This window comes from Mytilus trossulus, unplaced genomic scaffold (assembly GCF_036588685.1).
Source record: "Mytilus trossulus isolate FHL-02 unplaced genomic scaffold, PNRI_Mtr1.1.1.hap1 h1tg000070l__unscaffolded, whole genome shotgun sequence".
Classification (NCBI taxonomy): Eukaryota; Metazoa; Mollusca; class Bivalvia; order Mytilida; family Mytilidae; genus Mytilus; species Mytilus trossulus.
Genome location: NW_026963294.1, coordinates 1,338,864 through 1,356,217, shown reverse-complemented (window position 1 = coordinate 1,356,217; position 17,354 = coordinate 1,338,864). Strand labels below are relative to the sequence as shown.

General features: G+C 32.2%; 2 protein-coding genes and 1 long non-coding RNA gene across 3 annotated transcripts in view; 2 read left to right on the top strand and 1 right to left on the bottom strand.

The window, feature by feature from the left end:
- The window catches only part of LOC134699517 (protein fem-1 homolog C-like), a 70,776-nt gene extending 61,170 nt beyond the window's left edge, over positions 1 to 9,606 (top strand). The window contains exon 6 of the mRNA XM_063561115.1: positions 9,601 to 9,606. Coding sequence (XP_063417185.1) covers positions 9,601 to 9,606 — 6 coding nt within the window. The remainder of the gene's footprint in view (positions 1 to 9,600) is intronic.
- A 2,511-nt stretch (positions 9,607 to 12,117) lies between these two features.
- On the bottom strand, positions 12,118 to 14,110 carry LOC134699500 (uncharacterized). The gene is made up of 3 exons (XR_010103617.1): positions 13,941 to 14,110; positions 12,932 to 13,012; positions 12,118 to 12,589 (listed from the first exon to the last, which is right to left on the bottom strand). It is a non-coding gene; the product is annotated as an uncharacterized LOC134699500 (long non-coding RNA).
- Positions 14,111 to 14,580: 470 nt separating this feature from the next.
- The window catches only part of LOC134699516 (uncharacterized), a 47,784-nt gene continuing 45,010 nt past the window's right edge, over positions 14,581 to 17,354 (top strand). Inside the window, exons 1-2 of the mRNA XM_063561114.1 lie at positions 14,581 to 14,658; positions 15,297 to 15,386. Coding sequence (XP_063417184.1) covers positions 14,581 to 14,658; positions 15,297 to 15,386 — 168 coding nt within the window. The remainder of the gene's footprint in view (positions 14,659 to 15,296; positions 15,387 to 17,354) is intronic.

Genomic DNA, 17,354 nt, shown 5'->3' with positions numbered 1-17,354 from the left:
TACACAGCTAACACCAATCCTACACCACCAGCACATCAACCATCAAATCATACTCCAATTACACAGCTAACACCAATAATACACTACCAACACATCAACCATCAAATCATACTCCAATTACACAGCTAACACCAATCCTACACCACCAGCACATCAACCATCAAATCATACTTCAATTACACATATAACACCAATAATACACTGTCAGCACATAAACCATCTAATCACACTCCAATTACACAGCTAACATCAATCCTACAGCACCAGCACATCAACCATCAAATCATACTCCAATTACACAGCTAACACCAATCCTACAGCACCAGCACATCAACCATCTAATCATACTCCAATTACACATCTAACACCAATAATACACTGTCAGCACATCAACCATCTAATCACACTCCAATTACACAGCTAACACCAATCCTACACCACCAGCACATCAACCATCAAATCATACTTCAATTACACATCTAACACCAATAATACACTGTCAGCACATCAAACATCTAATCCCACTCCAATTACACATCTAACACCAATCCTACGCCACCAGCACATCAACCATCTAATCACACTCCAATTACACAGCTAACACCAATCCTACAGCACCAGCACATCAACCATCAAATCATACTCCAATTACACAGCTAACACCAATCCTACAGCACCAGCACATCAACCATCAAATCACACTCCAATTACACATATAACACCAATAATACACTACCAGCACATCAACCATCTAATCATACCCCAATTACACAGCTAACACCAATCCTACACCACCAGCACATCAACCATCAAATCATACTCCAATTACACATATAACACCAATAATACACTACCAGCACATCAACCATCTAATCATACTCCAATTACACCCCTAACACCAATCCTACAGCACCAGCACATCAACCATCTAATCATACTCCAATTACACAGCTAACACCAATCCTACAGCACCAGCACATCAACCATCTAATCATACTCCAATTACACAGCTAACACCAATCCTACACCACCAGCACATCAACCATCAAATCATACTCCAATTACACATATAACACCAATAATACACTGTCAGCACATAAACCATCTAATCATACTTTAATTACACATATAACACCAATAATACACTACCAGCACATCAACCATCAAATCATACTTCAATAACACATATAACACCAATAATTCACTGTCAGCACATCAACCATCAAATCATACTCCAATTACACAGCTAACACCAATCCTACACCACCAGCACATCAACCATCAAATCACACTCCAATTACACATATAACACCAATAATACACTACCAGCACATCAACCATCTAATCATACTTCAATTACACATATAACACCAATAATACACTACCAGCACATCAACCATCAAATCATACTTCAATTACACAGCTAACACCAATCCTACACCACCAGCACATCAACCATCAAATCACACTCCAATTACACATATAACACCAATAATACACTACCAGCACATCAACCATCAAATCATACTTCAATTACACAGCTAACACCAATCCTACACCACCAGCACATCAACCATCAAATCATACTTCAATTACACAGCTAACACCAATCCTACACCACCAACACATCAACCATCTAATCATACTTCAATTACACAGCTAACACCAATCCTACACCACCAGCACATCAACCATCCAATCATAACTTACCATCATAACTACCATCTAATCACATTCCAACAACACACCTTACACCAATCATACACTACTAACAAAGCTATGATCTAATCATACTCAAGCAACACATCATACACTACCAATACAACTACAATCTTGTCAAACTTTACCAACACACTAAATACCAAGCATTCACTGACAAATCAATTAGTCGATATAAAGAGTATAAAACAAGAACAATGTTACACCACATACTTAAGTCTTTTATGCAGGTGTCATTTTGCTTGTTAATAGAGCACAAACAAGAAAAATGATACTCCACAGTGTCATATATCACAGTTTTCTTCATGTGTCATTGTGCTAGTGAAAAGAGCACAAACAAGAATAGTGACACTCCACAGTCACACGTGTGAGTCTTTTACTCATGTGTCATAGTGGTTGTCAATGAAGCAGGTACTAGAATAATAATGATCTCGTTGTTTATGTGAATCGAACACAAAACACGAATAATGACACTCCACAGTAACATATGTCAGTCTTTTACTCATGTGTCATAGTGGTTGTCAATGAAGCAGGTACTAGAATAATAATGATCTCGTTGTTTATGTGAATCGAACACAAAACACGAATAATGACACTCCACAGTAACATATGTCAGTCTTTAACTCATGTGTCATAGTGGTTGTCAATGAAGCAGGTACTAGAATAATAATGATCTCGTTGTTTATGTGAATCGAACACAAAACACGAATAATGACACTCCACAGTAACATATGTCAGTCTTTTACTCATGTGTCATAGTGGTTGTCAATGAAGCAGGTACTAGAATAATAATGATCTCGTTGTTTATGTGAATCGAACACAAAACACGAATAATGACACTCCACAGTAACATATGTCAGTCTTTTACTCATGTGTCATAGTGGTTGTCAATGAAGCAGGTACTAGAATAATAATGATCTCGTTGTTTATGTGAATCGAACACAAAACACGAATAATGACACTCCACAGTAACATATGTCAGTCTTTTACTCATGTGTCATAGTGGTTGTCAATGAAGCAGGTACTAGAATAATAAGGATCTCGTTGTTTATGTGAATCGAACACAAAACACGAATAATGACACTCCACAGTAACATATGTCAGCCTTTTACTCATGTGTCATAGTGGTTGTCAATGAAGCAGGTACTAGAATAATAATACTCTCATTGTTTATGTGAATTGAACATAAAACACAAATGACGACACTTCACAGTAACATATGTCAGCCTTTTACTCATGTGCTATCAAACTTGTGAATATAGCACAAACAAGAATAACAGACCTAGGTTTGAGCACATATATAATTTAGGAGTGACACATAAAAATGATTATTTTTATGCCCCCGCCGTAGAGGAGAGGGTATAAAGTTTTACCCTTTTCCGTACGTCCCAAAGTTGGTTTCCGTTCTCTAACTTTAGTTTGCCTCAACCAAATGTTATGAAACTTATACATAATGCTTATTACCACAAAAAAGATCAAGTTTGAATTTTGGAGTCGTCACTTTAACCGTTCTAGAGTTATGTCCCTTTACAAATGGAAAAAATTGAGGAGCGGGTGGTCATCATCAGCGTCCCATGGACACATTCCCATTTTTTTTTCAATACATAATTAGAGATATGTATGAAGAAAGAAACAATCCCAGCTGTATTTTGCAGAATGTATTTTAAAATAAAAGTTGTACCGATAATATGAGATTTTTCATATGTGAAACATATGTAGAGTTAATAAAATCCCTAACACTCTGGTGTAACTTATTTTAAGTTAATGACACTTTGCTGAACATTATTGCTGTTTACAGTTTATCTCTATCTATTATAATTATATTCAAGAAAATAACCAAAAACGGCAAAATTTCCTTAAACAATTAACTGTAAAACAGATTGTCGAATTATCATAAAGATAACTTTATTTTTGTTTAGTTTGTGTGGCTTAAATGTAATATTTTACATACTATAATTTCTTTAACCGTAAAATCTCAAATATTATTCATTGATCTCTTTATAATGTTACTTTTTTTTTCTGTTTATTTAGGTTCACTGGTTTTTATGTCAAGTATATATAAATAAGTCAACATTCTGCAGTGTATAGGTAAAACTAATGCAACAATTACCTATTATTTATCGTTTTATATTATATTGGTAAAATTAATGCAACAATTTCCTATTATTTATCGTTTTATATTATATAGGTAAAATTAATGCAACAATAGATAGAGAAACTGTAAACAGCAATGAAAGATCTACAAATAAGTCAACATGACCAAAATGGTCAATTGATCACTTAAGGAGTAATTGCCCAATTTTTAACAATTTTTTGTAAATTTTTGTAATCTTTTCAAAAAATCTTTTCTGAAACTCCAAAGACAAATTTAACCAAACTTGGCCACAATCATCATTAGGGTATTTTGTTTAAAAAATGTGTCCGATGATCCTGCCTACCAACCAACATGGTCGACATGGCTCAAAATAGAACATAGGAGTTTAAACATATTTATTTATAGTGGATTGGGAAACAAGTTTTACAACTTATATTAATCCCTTTCCACTTTGCGGGTGCGAGTGCTGCCTTGTAGCGGCATTAGCCTACTCTTTTTCGAAATCTACAAGGGTGTCTTTAACGTGCAAGAGATATGGCTCTCTCTTAACACGGGTCAGCCATTTATCGTCCCCGTCCGACGGACTATCATCGTTTCCTCAAGACCATACTCGCAAATGGTGTCAAGGGAGAGCCGAAAATTGAATTCCTGAAATTTTCATCCCAAACGGGAATCGAACCAGGAACCTTTGTGTTAGTAGTCCGATGCACTTACCACTACACCACGGCTCACTAAACATAGGAGTAAAATGCATGTTTTGTCTAATATTCTTTGTAACGTTATAAATAGAGAAAATCTGAAAGGAACAAAATTGTTCAGAATAATGAGCTCTACCAATTGTCCATATACGTCGAAACAGTAAGATTAATTCTTATAAGAGTTATTGCCCATAAATCACAAATTTTTACCATTTTTATGCCCCCGCTGTAACCAAGTGGGCATTCATTTTTACCTCTAACTTGAGTTTGTCTCAACCAAATGTTATGAAACTTATACACAATGCCTATTACAACAAAACACATACCAAGTTTGAATTATGGTGGGGTCACTTTAACCATTCGCAAGTTATGCCCCTTTATAAATGGAAAACAATGCAAAATTGTTAGTTTCCGTTCTCTAACTTAAGAAGCCTCAACCAAATGTTATGAAACTTATACACAATGCTATTTACCACAAAATACAGATTAATTTGAATTTTGGTGGTGTTACTTTAACCATTATCACGTTATGCCCCTTTAAAAGTAGAAAAATTGCAAAATTTTTAGTTTCCGTTTTGTAACTAAAGTTTGTCCCAACCAAACATTATGGGACCTATACACAATACTTATTACCACAAAAATCAGATCAAGTACAAAGGAGTAGGGGCATTAAGGCCTAGTTTTGGCCCAAGAAAATAAAATGTTTGTTAACCATTTCAAATTGGCACATAATGTTTAGAAATGCATAGGTTCAAGAAATATAAATGAAAAACATAAAGATTTTTATCTGATGACGTCACAATTACGTCATGATATGTACTGTTTTCATAAAAACGATGAAAACGACAGAGTTTATGCAGTTTTCTGTCTTTATTTCCGTTGTGGAAACATCCTGCGCAGCCGAGAAACAACAAAATATTTTAATAGAAGCTTTACTATAACTATTGGCATAATCTCACCAAATAAAAAGTTGTTTCTTGGGTGCGCACATACTTTTTCAATCTGAAATATACTTAAAATTTGATGAAAAAAACAAGGAAAATCGCGAAATTTATCAAAATATGCAAATTAGGTCATGATTTGTTGCCATGGTAACTTGTTCGATGTCAAATTTGTATTGTTTTTCTTAGTACCTTATACCTTAGTCAAGTTTTCAGTAATTAAAGATTATGTGTGATAACTTTTAAATTTGCAGTAATTTTTGGGCCAAATAAGGGCCTTAATGCCCCTACTCCTTTGGGTAGCGTCACTTTTATCGTTCTTGAGTTATGTCCCTTTATAATGTTGTATGCAAGCGGGGGCATCATCTGTGTCCATGGGGACACAAATTCTATTTATTTTTTCATTTTTGCCTACCGGTATTATCATGAAAAATATGATGTTAAGAGAGAAACTTTTTTTTCCGTTATGCCTTACATAAATAAGAATTATAGTAGATAAATAAACACTTTAAATCACAAAAATTATCAGCAAGGCAAGATCTATTTAAAAAAAGGCAAATTTTGAAGATATAGTTAGTAGACTGTCACTCTTCATAGGAGTGATTGCCCTTAAATGAGGATTTTTTTTACCCCCTTTGTGTTTGGAGCAAAAACTAAAGAAGATAAACAAAAACTAAACTGACTAAAAGATTCGTAATACAAGATCAACAAAATATAGATTTTTGTCATGAAGTCTATTCTCGTCTACAATGTTGGAGAGTGTCCTTTGTTGAATATGCACATAGACCAAGGTGAGGGACACAGGCTCTTTAGAGCCTCTAGTTTATACACATGAATTAGCATGCTGCATCACAAACATCATTTATATTGCGATACAAAACGGTTTTAAGAATCATACAAGTTTACAGTATAATACTTCAATATTTATTTGGAAATTCAGGGCAAGTTACTTTTTTTCCAGACAAGTAAAATTAACAGTTTAACTTGCCAAGGGACAAGTGTTCACAGCAAATATTTCCACACCCCTGATCAACCATCTAACCATACTCAAATTTCACATCTAACGCCAATAATACACTACCAGCACATCAACCTTCTAAGTGTCATTATGCTAGTGAAAAGAGCACAAACAAGAATAGTGACACTCCACAGTCACATGTGTGAGTCTTTTACTCATGTGTCATAGTGGTTGTCAATGAAGCAGGTACTAGAATAATAATAATCTCGTTGTTTATGTGAATCGAACACAAAACACGAATAATGACACTCCACAGTAACATATGTCAGCCTTTTACTCATGTGTCATAGTGGTTGTCAATGAAGCATGTACTAGAATAATAATAATCTCGTTGTTTATGTGAATCGAACACAAAACACGAATAATGACACTCCACAGTAACATATGTCAGCCTTTTACTCATGTGTCATAGTGGTTGTCAATGAAGCAGGTACTAGAATAATAATACTCTCATTGTTTATGTGAATTGAACATAAAACACAAATAACGACACTTCACAGTAACATATGTCAGCCTTTTACTCATGTGCTATCAAACTTGTGAATATAGCACAAACAAGAATAACAGACCTAGGTTTGAGCACATATATAATTTAGGAGTCACACATAAAAATGATTATTTTTATGCCCCCGCCGTAGAGAAGGGGGTATAAAGTTTTACCCTTTTCCGTACGTCCCAAAGTTGGTTTCCGTTCTAACTTTAGTTTGCCTCAACCAAATGTTATGAAACTTATACATAATGCCTATTACCACAAAAAAGATCAAGTTTGAATTTTGGAGTCGTCACTTTAACCGTTCTAGAGTTATGTCCCTTTACAAATGGAAAAAATTGGGGAGCGGGTGGTCATCATCAGCGTCCCATGGACACATTCCCATTTTTTTTTCAATACATAATTAGAGATATGTATGAAGAAAGAAACAATCCCAGCTGTATTTTGCAGAATGTATTTTAAAATAAAAGTTGTACCGGTAATATGAGATTTTTCATATGTGAAACATATGTAGAGTTAATAAAATCCCTAACACTCTGGTGTAACTTATTTTAAGTTAATGACACTTTGCTGAACATTATTGCTGTTTACAGTTTATCTCTATCTATAATTATAACCAAAAACGGCAAAATTTCCTTAAACAATTAACTGGAAAACAGATTGTCGAATTATCATAAAGATAACTTTATTTTTGTTTAGTTTGTGTGGCTTAAATGTAATATTTTACATACTATAATTTCTTTAACCGTAAAATCTCAAATATTATTCATTGATCTCTTTATAATGTTACTTTTTTTTCTGTTTATTTAGGTTCACTGGTTTTTATGTCAAGTATATATAAATAAGTCAACATTCTGCATTGTATAGGTAAAACTAATGCAACAATTACCTATTATTTATCGTTTTATATTATATAGGTAAAATTAATGCAACAATTTCCTATTATTTATCGTTTTATATTATATAGGTAAAATTAATGCAACAATTACCTATTAATTATCGTTTCACATTGTATAGGTAAAATTATTGCAACAATTACCTATATTTATCTTTTGATATTTCCCTAGAGAAAAAAATCAGTGGAATTACACTGGAATACCACTGATATTCCATTGTAATTTCCACTGGAATTCCAGTAATTATCAATGGAATAATTTGGCTGGAATTCCACTGGAACTACATTGGCTTTCCACTGGAATTACAGTGAAAATTCCAGTGTTATTTCACTGGATTCCAGCCAAATTATTCCACTGATAATCACTGGAATTCCAGTGGAAATTACAGTGTTATTTCACTTGTATTGCAGTGGAATTCCAGCCAAATTATTCCAGTGGAATGCGAATGTAATTCCAGTGGTATTTTGCTGCAACTCCAGTGGAATAACTACAGTTCCAGTGGAATTGCTACTCTGACATATACGCCCTATTGCTGGCCTTATCACTACTTCTGAGAAACACAAAATATAGTGATTCATCATATGATTGATCTGATCATATTCAAATAAATAACATTTTTAACATCCTATCCATGAACAGAAAAATGTCCTGCATGGTTTGTATAAGTAGAATAAAAACAGTGTCTATATGGTCAGCTTAAACCGTACCCACAAACTGATTAACTAATATAAAAATTATGTGTGATATATAAACTTCTCTTCCTTTCTGTAATTCAAAACTTGCTGTCTCTGTACTTCCAACTATATAATTGCTGAATAAAGGTATTAAAATGGAGTTTGCATAAAATCTGTTTCATATCATTGCTGGCAGCTCATATTTAATCCCCTAAAAGTACAAAAATATCCACAAAGAATCAATTGTTCAAGAGGTAATGATTGTATGAAGCAATAAATTCAATAGAAACAGCATTATGCATCTTAAATTGCATTGGAAGTTTAAGTTAAACTCAAATTTAGTACACCCCCCCCCCCCCTTTAACCCTTGAAGATAAAACTGGTGACTTAAATTATTATTAACGTTTCACCAAGTTAATTTACGATGAATATTATTCACACAATTTAATTTCTACATATCAGATTATCATATATACCCATGTACCATTTACATGTCAGATAACGATATGTCTGTTATGAATGTGACAACAATATATCAATTTATCATTCTTCATTAATTTATTGTCTGCCTAAACTTTCTGATGTTTTGCTCAGATTAAAATCCTAAATGTTTTATATTGCCTCAACAAATTGTATTTCATAATCATTATATGTTAAATCAAATACTTATCTGAAAACATCTGCGTTTGGATTCTCCATTTTTGTTATCCAGCGTTATCATATGACGTCATATTTGCAAGTGCGTTTAAGTCAAGGTGTCAATCTCGTCCCATATAATATCGGCCCGAAGTTGATTCGTCCCTGTAATTTTATTTCAGTGAACTTCTCAAAACCGGTCGTCCGTTGGACTACGGAAACAGCCGATTTGCGGGGTTTGCCGGTTTGTAGAAATTTAAAATCACAAGAGTTACTTCCCCTTAATATGGGTGTTTGAGAATGTTTTGAAAATGTATTTCACTTTCATTAAAATATACGTTTTCCTTTTTAAATTTTAGTTTTGTATATAATATCTATCTTAAAATACAGCTACAACTTCTATTTCATCTTATTTTATTTTTTTATTTTGCAGGAATAAAAAAATAAAAACACCATACATTTATGATATTTCACGAATAATTAGATAAAATGTTCTACTCTAAATGGTCGAATCGGTATCTATGATTCTCATTTATACGTGTGCTGTAAGTTATAAATGTTACACCTTGTCATAACGCAATAAAAAAGGAGAGTCATGAAACGAAATTGACAGGTGAACAGATATTACAGCCTCGGACTATTAGGTGACCTGATTGAATTATATTGACCGAATAATTTGTACGTTACAGCTGAGACTACTATACCACAGAGATTGGTCACTCTCGATTTCCCTATTAAACCGGCTACACTCAAAAAAGCTAGCTGCGTTAATATAACGTAGTTTCGTATTTTACCGTTAGCAGACGACATGTAATTGTTCAATTAAAAATGAATAATACAAAGCAAAATATAATTTTGAATGCTGTCATTATTATTCCTCTTATTATATGAATATTATTATGATTATCCTACTTTAATAATTATTATATTATAATAGTTAATAATAATAAATGTATTTTAATAGTTTTTTTCATAATAAACATGTTTTAAAAGTTTTTAAAATAAGCTATGCGACTATGATTGAGAATGGATTGTTAATTCTCATAAATCCGACAAACGAAGTTGTTGAAACAGGTCCCGTTTATTTCATCCAATCAAGGAATCATATAAACAATCCCCCGATCAAATATACAAATGTTTTACCTGTTTTACCTACCTGTAAAAACAGGTGCATTTGTGAATTGGCTGGGATATAGTCTTGATACACGTATACACGTGCTAACTAAAAATGGAATTCAGATATATAAATCTCATTATCGATACTATTTAATAATTTTTTTAAATTTTCATGAATGATTGAAAAAAAAATGGAAAAAGGCTTCTGTTTTTGTTTTTCCAAATAAAGGTTAATTACGGCTGAAGATTACGGCCATATAGTGTTATAGTAGTCTCAGATTTGATATTGTATTAAAAATACGATATTAAATAATTAATACGTAATAAATTGTATGTCATGTATCGGAGTTAATTATTTGATTGTTTCATAATGGGTTTCTATTAAATATACACCTGTCTCGGAGACATAATGTCACAGTGTGACATGTATTTATTCGGCTTGAATTATCCGATGGTCAGGTAAATCACAACCTGTTAAAATGAGTTTTATTTGGCACCTGGTACACACGAAGTAGTTACACTACAGGTTTTCACACTCCTTCCGAAAATATTATTTACAAATTATAGAATTAAATAATAAATATTGTTTGACAAATATCGTTTATCATGATCGACTTTGTCTTATAATATTTATAATTTGTATAGATCATTAAAAAATGATTACTTTCTGGGTTCATTATTAATTTGGCTTGTATTGGGTTGATTTTTTATGATTGTCTGTAAATTGTTTTCTAATTGCGTTTTTCGAAATACTATGAGCTTGCATTCAGTTGTTTTTAAGATCGTCGGTAAATTTATGGTTTCTCCTTTTCACGGATTGTGTATTTAGTTAGGACTTACACTTAATGATCATTTAATAGAAAATTGCAATACAAGTCTCACTTTTGACCTCGAATATAAAGGGATTAACCATATTGTAAGCGTAATGTACATGTTTCCCTTCTTTTTTTTACTTTTAGACTAGAAAAATCTCCTTTTAATTTTGAAACAGACATGGACCTGTGTGAATAGTGAAACAACATTTTGACTTGATTGTTAGTTAAAACCCTTTTGTTTTACTTTATACAAACTGCACGAAAAGGTGTCTTCCTTTGTTGTTGATCAGACTGATTTAATTGATGCTTGCTTAACATCCAGTGGCAAATATTTCATTTTTGTTGTTGTTGATCATGTTGATTTAATTGATGGTTGCTAAACGTCCAGTGGCAAGTATTTCATTTTTTTTTTTATTACATATTGATTTGCGAGTGTATGACATTCATTTTTTTCCTCTCCACAAGAAACCAAATGATACAGACATCAACATTTTAAGGTGACCAAAAGGCTCTAAGCAATGCGTAAAATTCATATTGCACTGTCAACTATACAAGGTCTATTTAAGAAAAAGGGTTAACACATCAAACAAGAAAACTCACTGTCTTATTTATGAACAAAATAATAAGAAAAAAATCCAAATATGATGTATACAGCAACACACCAGTGAATTACAGGCTCCTTACTTTGGGAAAGCACATACATAATAAAGGCATGATAATAGATTTAACCATAATCACAAGCCGTACAATTTTATGATCTTGTTTGTTGTTTTTTCCCCACAGTAATCATATCAATAAAACCTATAAACCAATAAATTTGGTGTGGCGTTTGAATAAACCAAATTTCATCTGTAAAATGACACCTACATACATCCCAGTATTCTAAAATGAAAAGGACCAGTCAGACTGATAATCAGAACTTGTACATGTATTAATGTATACAATATATCTAAAATATCACTACACATTATTCCATCCTTTTTCAATAACTAAACCAAAATGAGAGAGAACAAAATCAATTCCAGGTATAAATAATATTTTTATTATCAAACATTTATTCATAATGTTACTGTCAATGATAACTGAGAGTTTTATGATAATTTCCCTGCAACTGATCTGGGTTATGCAAATTTCGGTATCTGTACAGCTAAGGATATATACATGTATCAGCGATGATAACTTGTAATAAATTGCATACAGTGAAAGGGAGATGGCAAGATTCTTCATCTTTATTGTGTGTCTCATTCACTGCAAATATCTCAATTTCTTGTGCAATCAGTTGCTCTGTGTCTTTCACTGGTGCTAGAAAAAGAAACAGCATGACAATCAAATTTAAGCGTTCATATTTTTTCATTCTCTTTCCATCTTCAGTGTGGATTGAAACTGGAACAGATGTCTCCTCCATACTGGTACCAACAGCTGTTCATTGTCGAGGATTACTCTCTTTTTAACTCCATTTGTTAATTTCTACATCTTTTCCTCTTTGGCATTCTAAATTAAAAAAAAAAGATAGAGTTGAATAGACTATTTGTCTTACTTGTAAACTTTACTTCCTACATGTATGCCATCTGAGACTACTATAACACATTTGTCAGAGAAAACACCACAGACAGCAGGCATTAAATTTTGGAACCACAAGTGCTTCAGACATAACCACCTTAGAGATGGGGTTCACCTAAATGACAAAGGGAATGAAGCATTTTTCTTCAGCATTAGACATGCAATGAACTCAGTGACCTATGTATAAAGTAATGGATATTACAGTAAACCTTATTCATTGGTATTCAAAGTCAGCAAATATTTAAATGTTATCATGTTGAAAAATAAACTTACCAATTTTATGCTTTGGTTCTTTTTTCTGATGGCTGTTCTTTTTCGGTCGTCCCAAACGGGATTTCTTTCGGAGAGGCATTTCTACAATAAATAAAATTATAATCAGTAACATTGAAAACTTACTTATGCTTCTAGACTATAAACATGATAAATGAATACTCAGAATACGGTCTGCAACTTTACTTAAACAAACTAATAGCCATGGTAAATTGATGGATTTGTTTAAAATGTGGACAAACTTACCTTTTTCAAATTTTTCATTTGGGAGTCTTCATCATGGGGACCCCCCCCCCCCCCACACACACACACACACACACAAAAAGGGGTAAATAGCAGTATGCTGGTATATCAAATTATGACAAAGTTAACATTAGTAGAAGGAAGATTACAAGGGAATGTTTTAATGCCATTTGGGAAAACAAAAACAAATTATTCAACTGAATTATACCCTAGCACAACAGAAATTGACTCAAAATTTACATCGGGCATTTTGAAAACCTTCATGTGGTAAATCTCCCCACAAAAAGGGATCAATAGCTTTTTGCTGGTATATCAAATTATGACAGGGTAAACATTAGTAGAAAGAAGAAATACAAGGGAATGTTTTAATGCCATTTGGGAAAACAAATTATTCAACTGAATTATACCCTAGCACAACAGAAATTGACTCAAAATTTACATCGGCCATTTTGAAAACCTTCATGTGGTAAATCTCCACCACAAAAAGGGATCAATAGCTTTTTGCTGGTATATCAAATTATGACAAAGTATACATCAGTGTAAAGAAAAAATATGAAAGAAAGTTTTAATACTATCTAGAAAACCAACTGTTTCTCTGAATTTAACCTATTTACAAAATAACTTGAGTCGGTCTAACGAACTGAAAAGTCAAACGCGGTAAATTTTCAAGGTTTCATTTGTAAATTTACGCTTATAAATTCACTAAACAAGGCTAATGTGAACATAATCAAACAATAATTAACATTTTTAATCTTAATATTATACTTACTGATATAAAAAACGCCTTAATAAGCCACATATGTTATTATTTTGCACCACGCTTGTAAACAATGGCTGATCGTCCTTCTTGTCTAATCAGTCAGAATGCGCGCGCATCCGTGGACATCGTGAAAATACGATTTGACTGGCCAGTACAGAGAGTGACCAATCTCTGTGTTATAGTAGTCTCAGGTTACAGTTATACAAATGAAACAGTAATTTTAAATCATTTCAGATGACAAGGCCCATTTTTCGAGAATGAATTATAATGATATAATTATTTAAATACAACAATACCGGCTGGTATCCGATTTCAAGGAATAACCATTTAATATAATGCAAATCTGCTGGGTCTTCTTAATTTGGCCAGTATGGTGGGAGAGGCTGTATTCAGATAAATTTCAATATATAAGAAATAAATAAGGGTGATTCATTAAAACATTTTTGAACAGAATGGCAATTTAATTTTTTTTCTTTGCACGTTGCTGCAGAAGTTGTCATTAAAGCAACAATTAAATTGCCTTTCAATTAAGACATCATAATTATTTTGACTAGGTACAAATGAATATGTACTGAGAATAGTCATTAGAATATAATATAAATACTTGTTCTACCCCAAAAAATGGCCATCAGTATCTAAATGATAAATCATGCAACCAAACAATGTATTCCAGTGGAATTACAGTGGTAAAATTTTCAAATGTCATTATTCCAGTGGAATTACAGTGGTAAAATTTTCAAATGTCATTCCAGTGGAATCACCAATCAAATTCCACTGGAATTTTTAGTTTTTAATGATTTACCAGTGGAATTCAAATGAGTCACTGTAAACCAGTGGAATTCCAGTGGAATCAACTGGTATTCCACTGGAATTCCATTGATATTTTCTATGTTATTTAGGTAAAATTAATGCAACAATAACCTATTATTTATCTGTTTACATTATATAGGTAAAATCAATGCAACAATTAAATTATTATTTATCGTTTTATATTATATAGGTAAAATTAATGCAACAATTACCTATTATTTGTCGTTTTACATTGTATAGGTAAAATTATTGCAACAATTACCTATTATTTATCTTTTTACATTGTATAGGTAAAATTATCGCAACAATTACCTATTATTTATCTTTTTACATTGTATAGGTAAAATTATCGCAACAATTACCTATTATTTATCTTTTTACATTGTATAGGTAAAATTTATTCATCAATTACCTATTATTTATTGTTTTATATGTTTACATTGTATAGGTATATTTAATGCAACAGTTACCTATTATTTATCGTTTTACAGTTTATGAAATAAAAGAAGATGTATATGTGTATGATTGATGAAAGATTATTTGATTGTATTTCAGGGTAAGACTCCTTATGATATGGTAACAATGGAAAGCTATGATGATTCTGAAGAGAAAAAGAAAAAGAAAGAATTGATGGACTTCCTTAAGGTAAATATTTTTTCTTAATAAAAAAGAGATATTCACAAATATGTCACAGATATGTTAGAGTCACAACAGACTTGGTACAAAGAAGTTTCAATAAATCATTTGCCTTTAGTTGTCTATGTGGTATTTGTTGTCATTTAACAATGTAAGTTGACAAGCTTGTTACCTAATGTCAAAATGTAGATGTTGGCATATGTGAAAGAAAAATGTTTGAAAACTGTGTACTCATCTGTTTGGATATCTTTTTGGTATTTGTTTTGTCGGCTTGCTGTCTTCTTGGTTGATACATCACATCTCCTTTTATTTAAGCAAAATATGTGCATTATGTATCAGTGTATGAAAAGATTCATTTAAATGTTTCTCTAATTCTATGGAAATTTATCCCTTTCCAAAACCATTGTATAAAAAAAATTAATCAACGTGTGGTTGCCGGTGATCTCAAAAGAGCATTGGATGATTTTAAGGGTCATAACCTTTCTAGCTAACTGGATGAATCAAAATATGCTAACAGGTGTTAATGAAATTGACAACTTCGTGGAATGTGAAAGGCACACAAAGGGGATTTTCGTTTAACAAAAAAAGAAAATTTATTTTTAATCATTAGAGAAACAGATTCTTTACATAGTTACTTGGTGGATCATTGTGTTTATCCAATCTCGATAGTTAAGTTATAACTGAGGCTCTGACTTTAAAATTGATAATTTAACTATCTCGATTGGATATATCAGATAATCCACTGTTATATATCTATGTAAGAATCTATATGTATGTAAGTATGTGATAAACATATATATAAATGCACTTCTCTACATCATGTTTTACATGTGTAGAAAAACCTGTGTAAAATCTTTTAGAATCTAATATAAATACAATTACAAGTTAATCACAACATTATTAAATATGCTAATAGTTATCAAAGCTACCAGGATTATAATTTAGTACGCCAGACGCGCGTTTCATCTACATAAGACTCATCAGTGACGCTCATCAAAATATTTAAAAAGCCAAACAATAACAAAGTTGAAGAGGATTGAGGATCGAAAATTCCAAAAAGTTATACCAAATACGGCTAAGGTAATCTACCATCATGTATTGCATATAAGAAAAACAAATTATCATGACTAGTAAAGGATAATGATTTTTTTTCAGTGCATGCAAATACAAACATTTGAGACATTATTTGTAGCTATTGTAATGATGCTCTCAACATTTATATTAGTTATAAATGTAACCTCAATTTTAATATTTTGATTAATTTTTCCACGTTTAATTAAAAAAAAAAAAGTAAACCGTGTACAGTAATTTATATACATACATATGCAGATACAGTGAGGTATTTTCAGTTTGAACCTGGTACACAAATAAAGCAAGTTATTTACAAATTTGATACATCATGAATCTAGTCCTTTTTGATTTATTTGTAAGCTAATCAAATATAACAGTATTATAACAAGAAGAAGATGCATAACCCTAATAATGTAAATAGACTATTTTGTGGTTTGTAAAAGATTTTAAAGATGTTATTTTGATTGTTTTTATGCCCCAGCGACAAAATGTCAGGGGGCATATTGATTTACCCCTGTCTGTCCTTCCGTCCGTCTGTTCGTCCATCCGGAGTAGGATACATTGTTCGTCCGGCTATCTCCTCCTACACTTACAGTTTTGGAGGTACAACTTTAATGTTTTGTAGGATGTTCATAAACATAATAAAGGTGTGCATGGCCACAGGATTTAGATTTTTTTCAAATATTCTGATAATGACAGGTAGTTGGACTTAGTCATGTTTTTGGTACTAGCTGCATAAAGAGATCATGGTTTGTCTGGCTATCTCCTCCTACAGTTACATCATCATACATAGTGTTAAATTTATAATTTCCTATGGTCAGGCGGAGGCATCATTTGTGTCTAGCAGACAGCGTAACAATTTCAAGTTGTATGCCAACATCACTGTTTGTCAAATCTAAAATATGT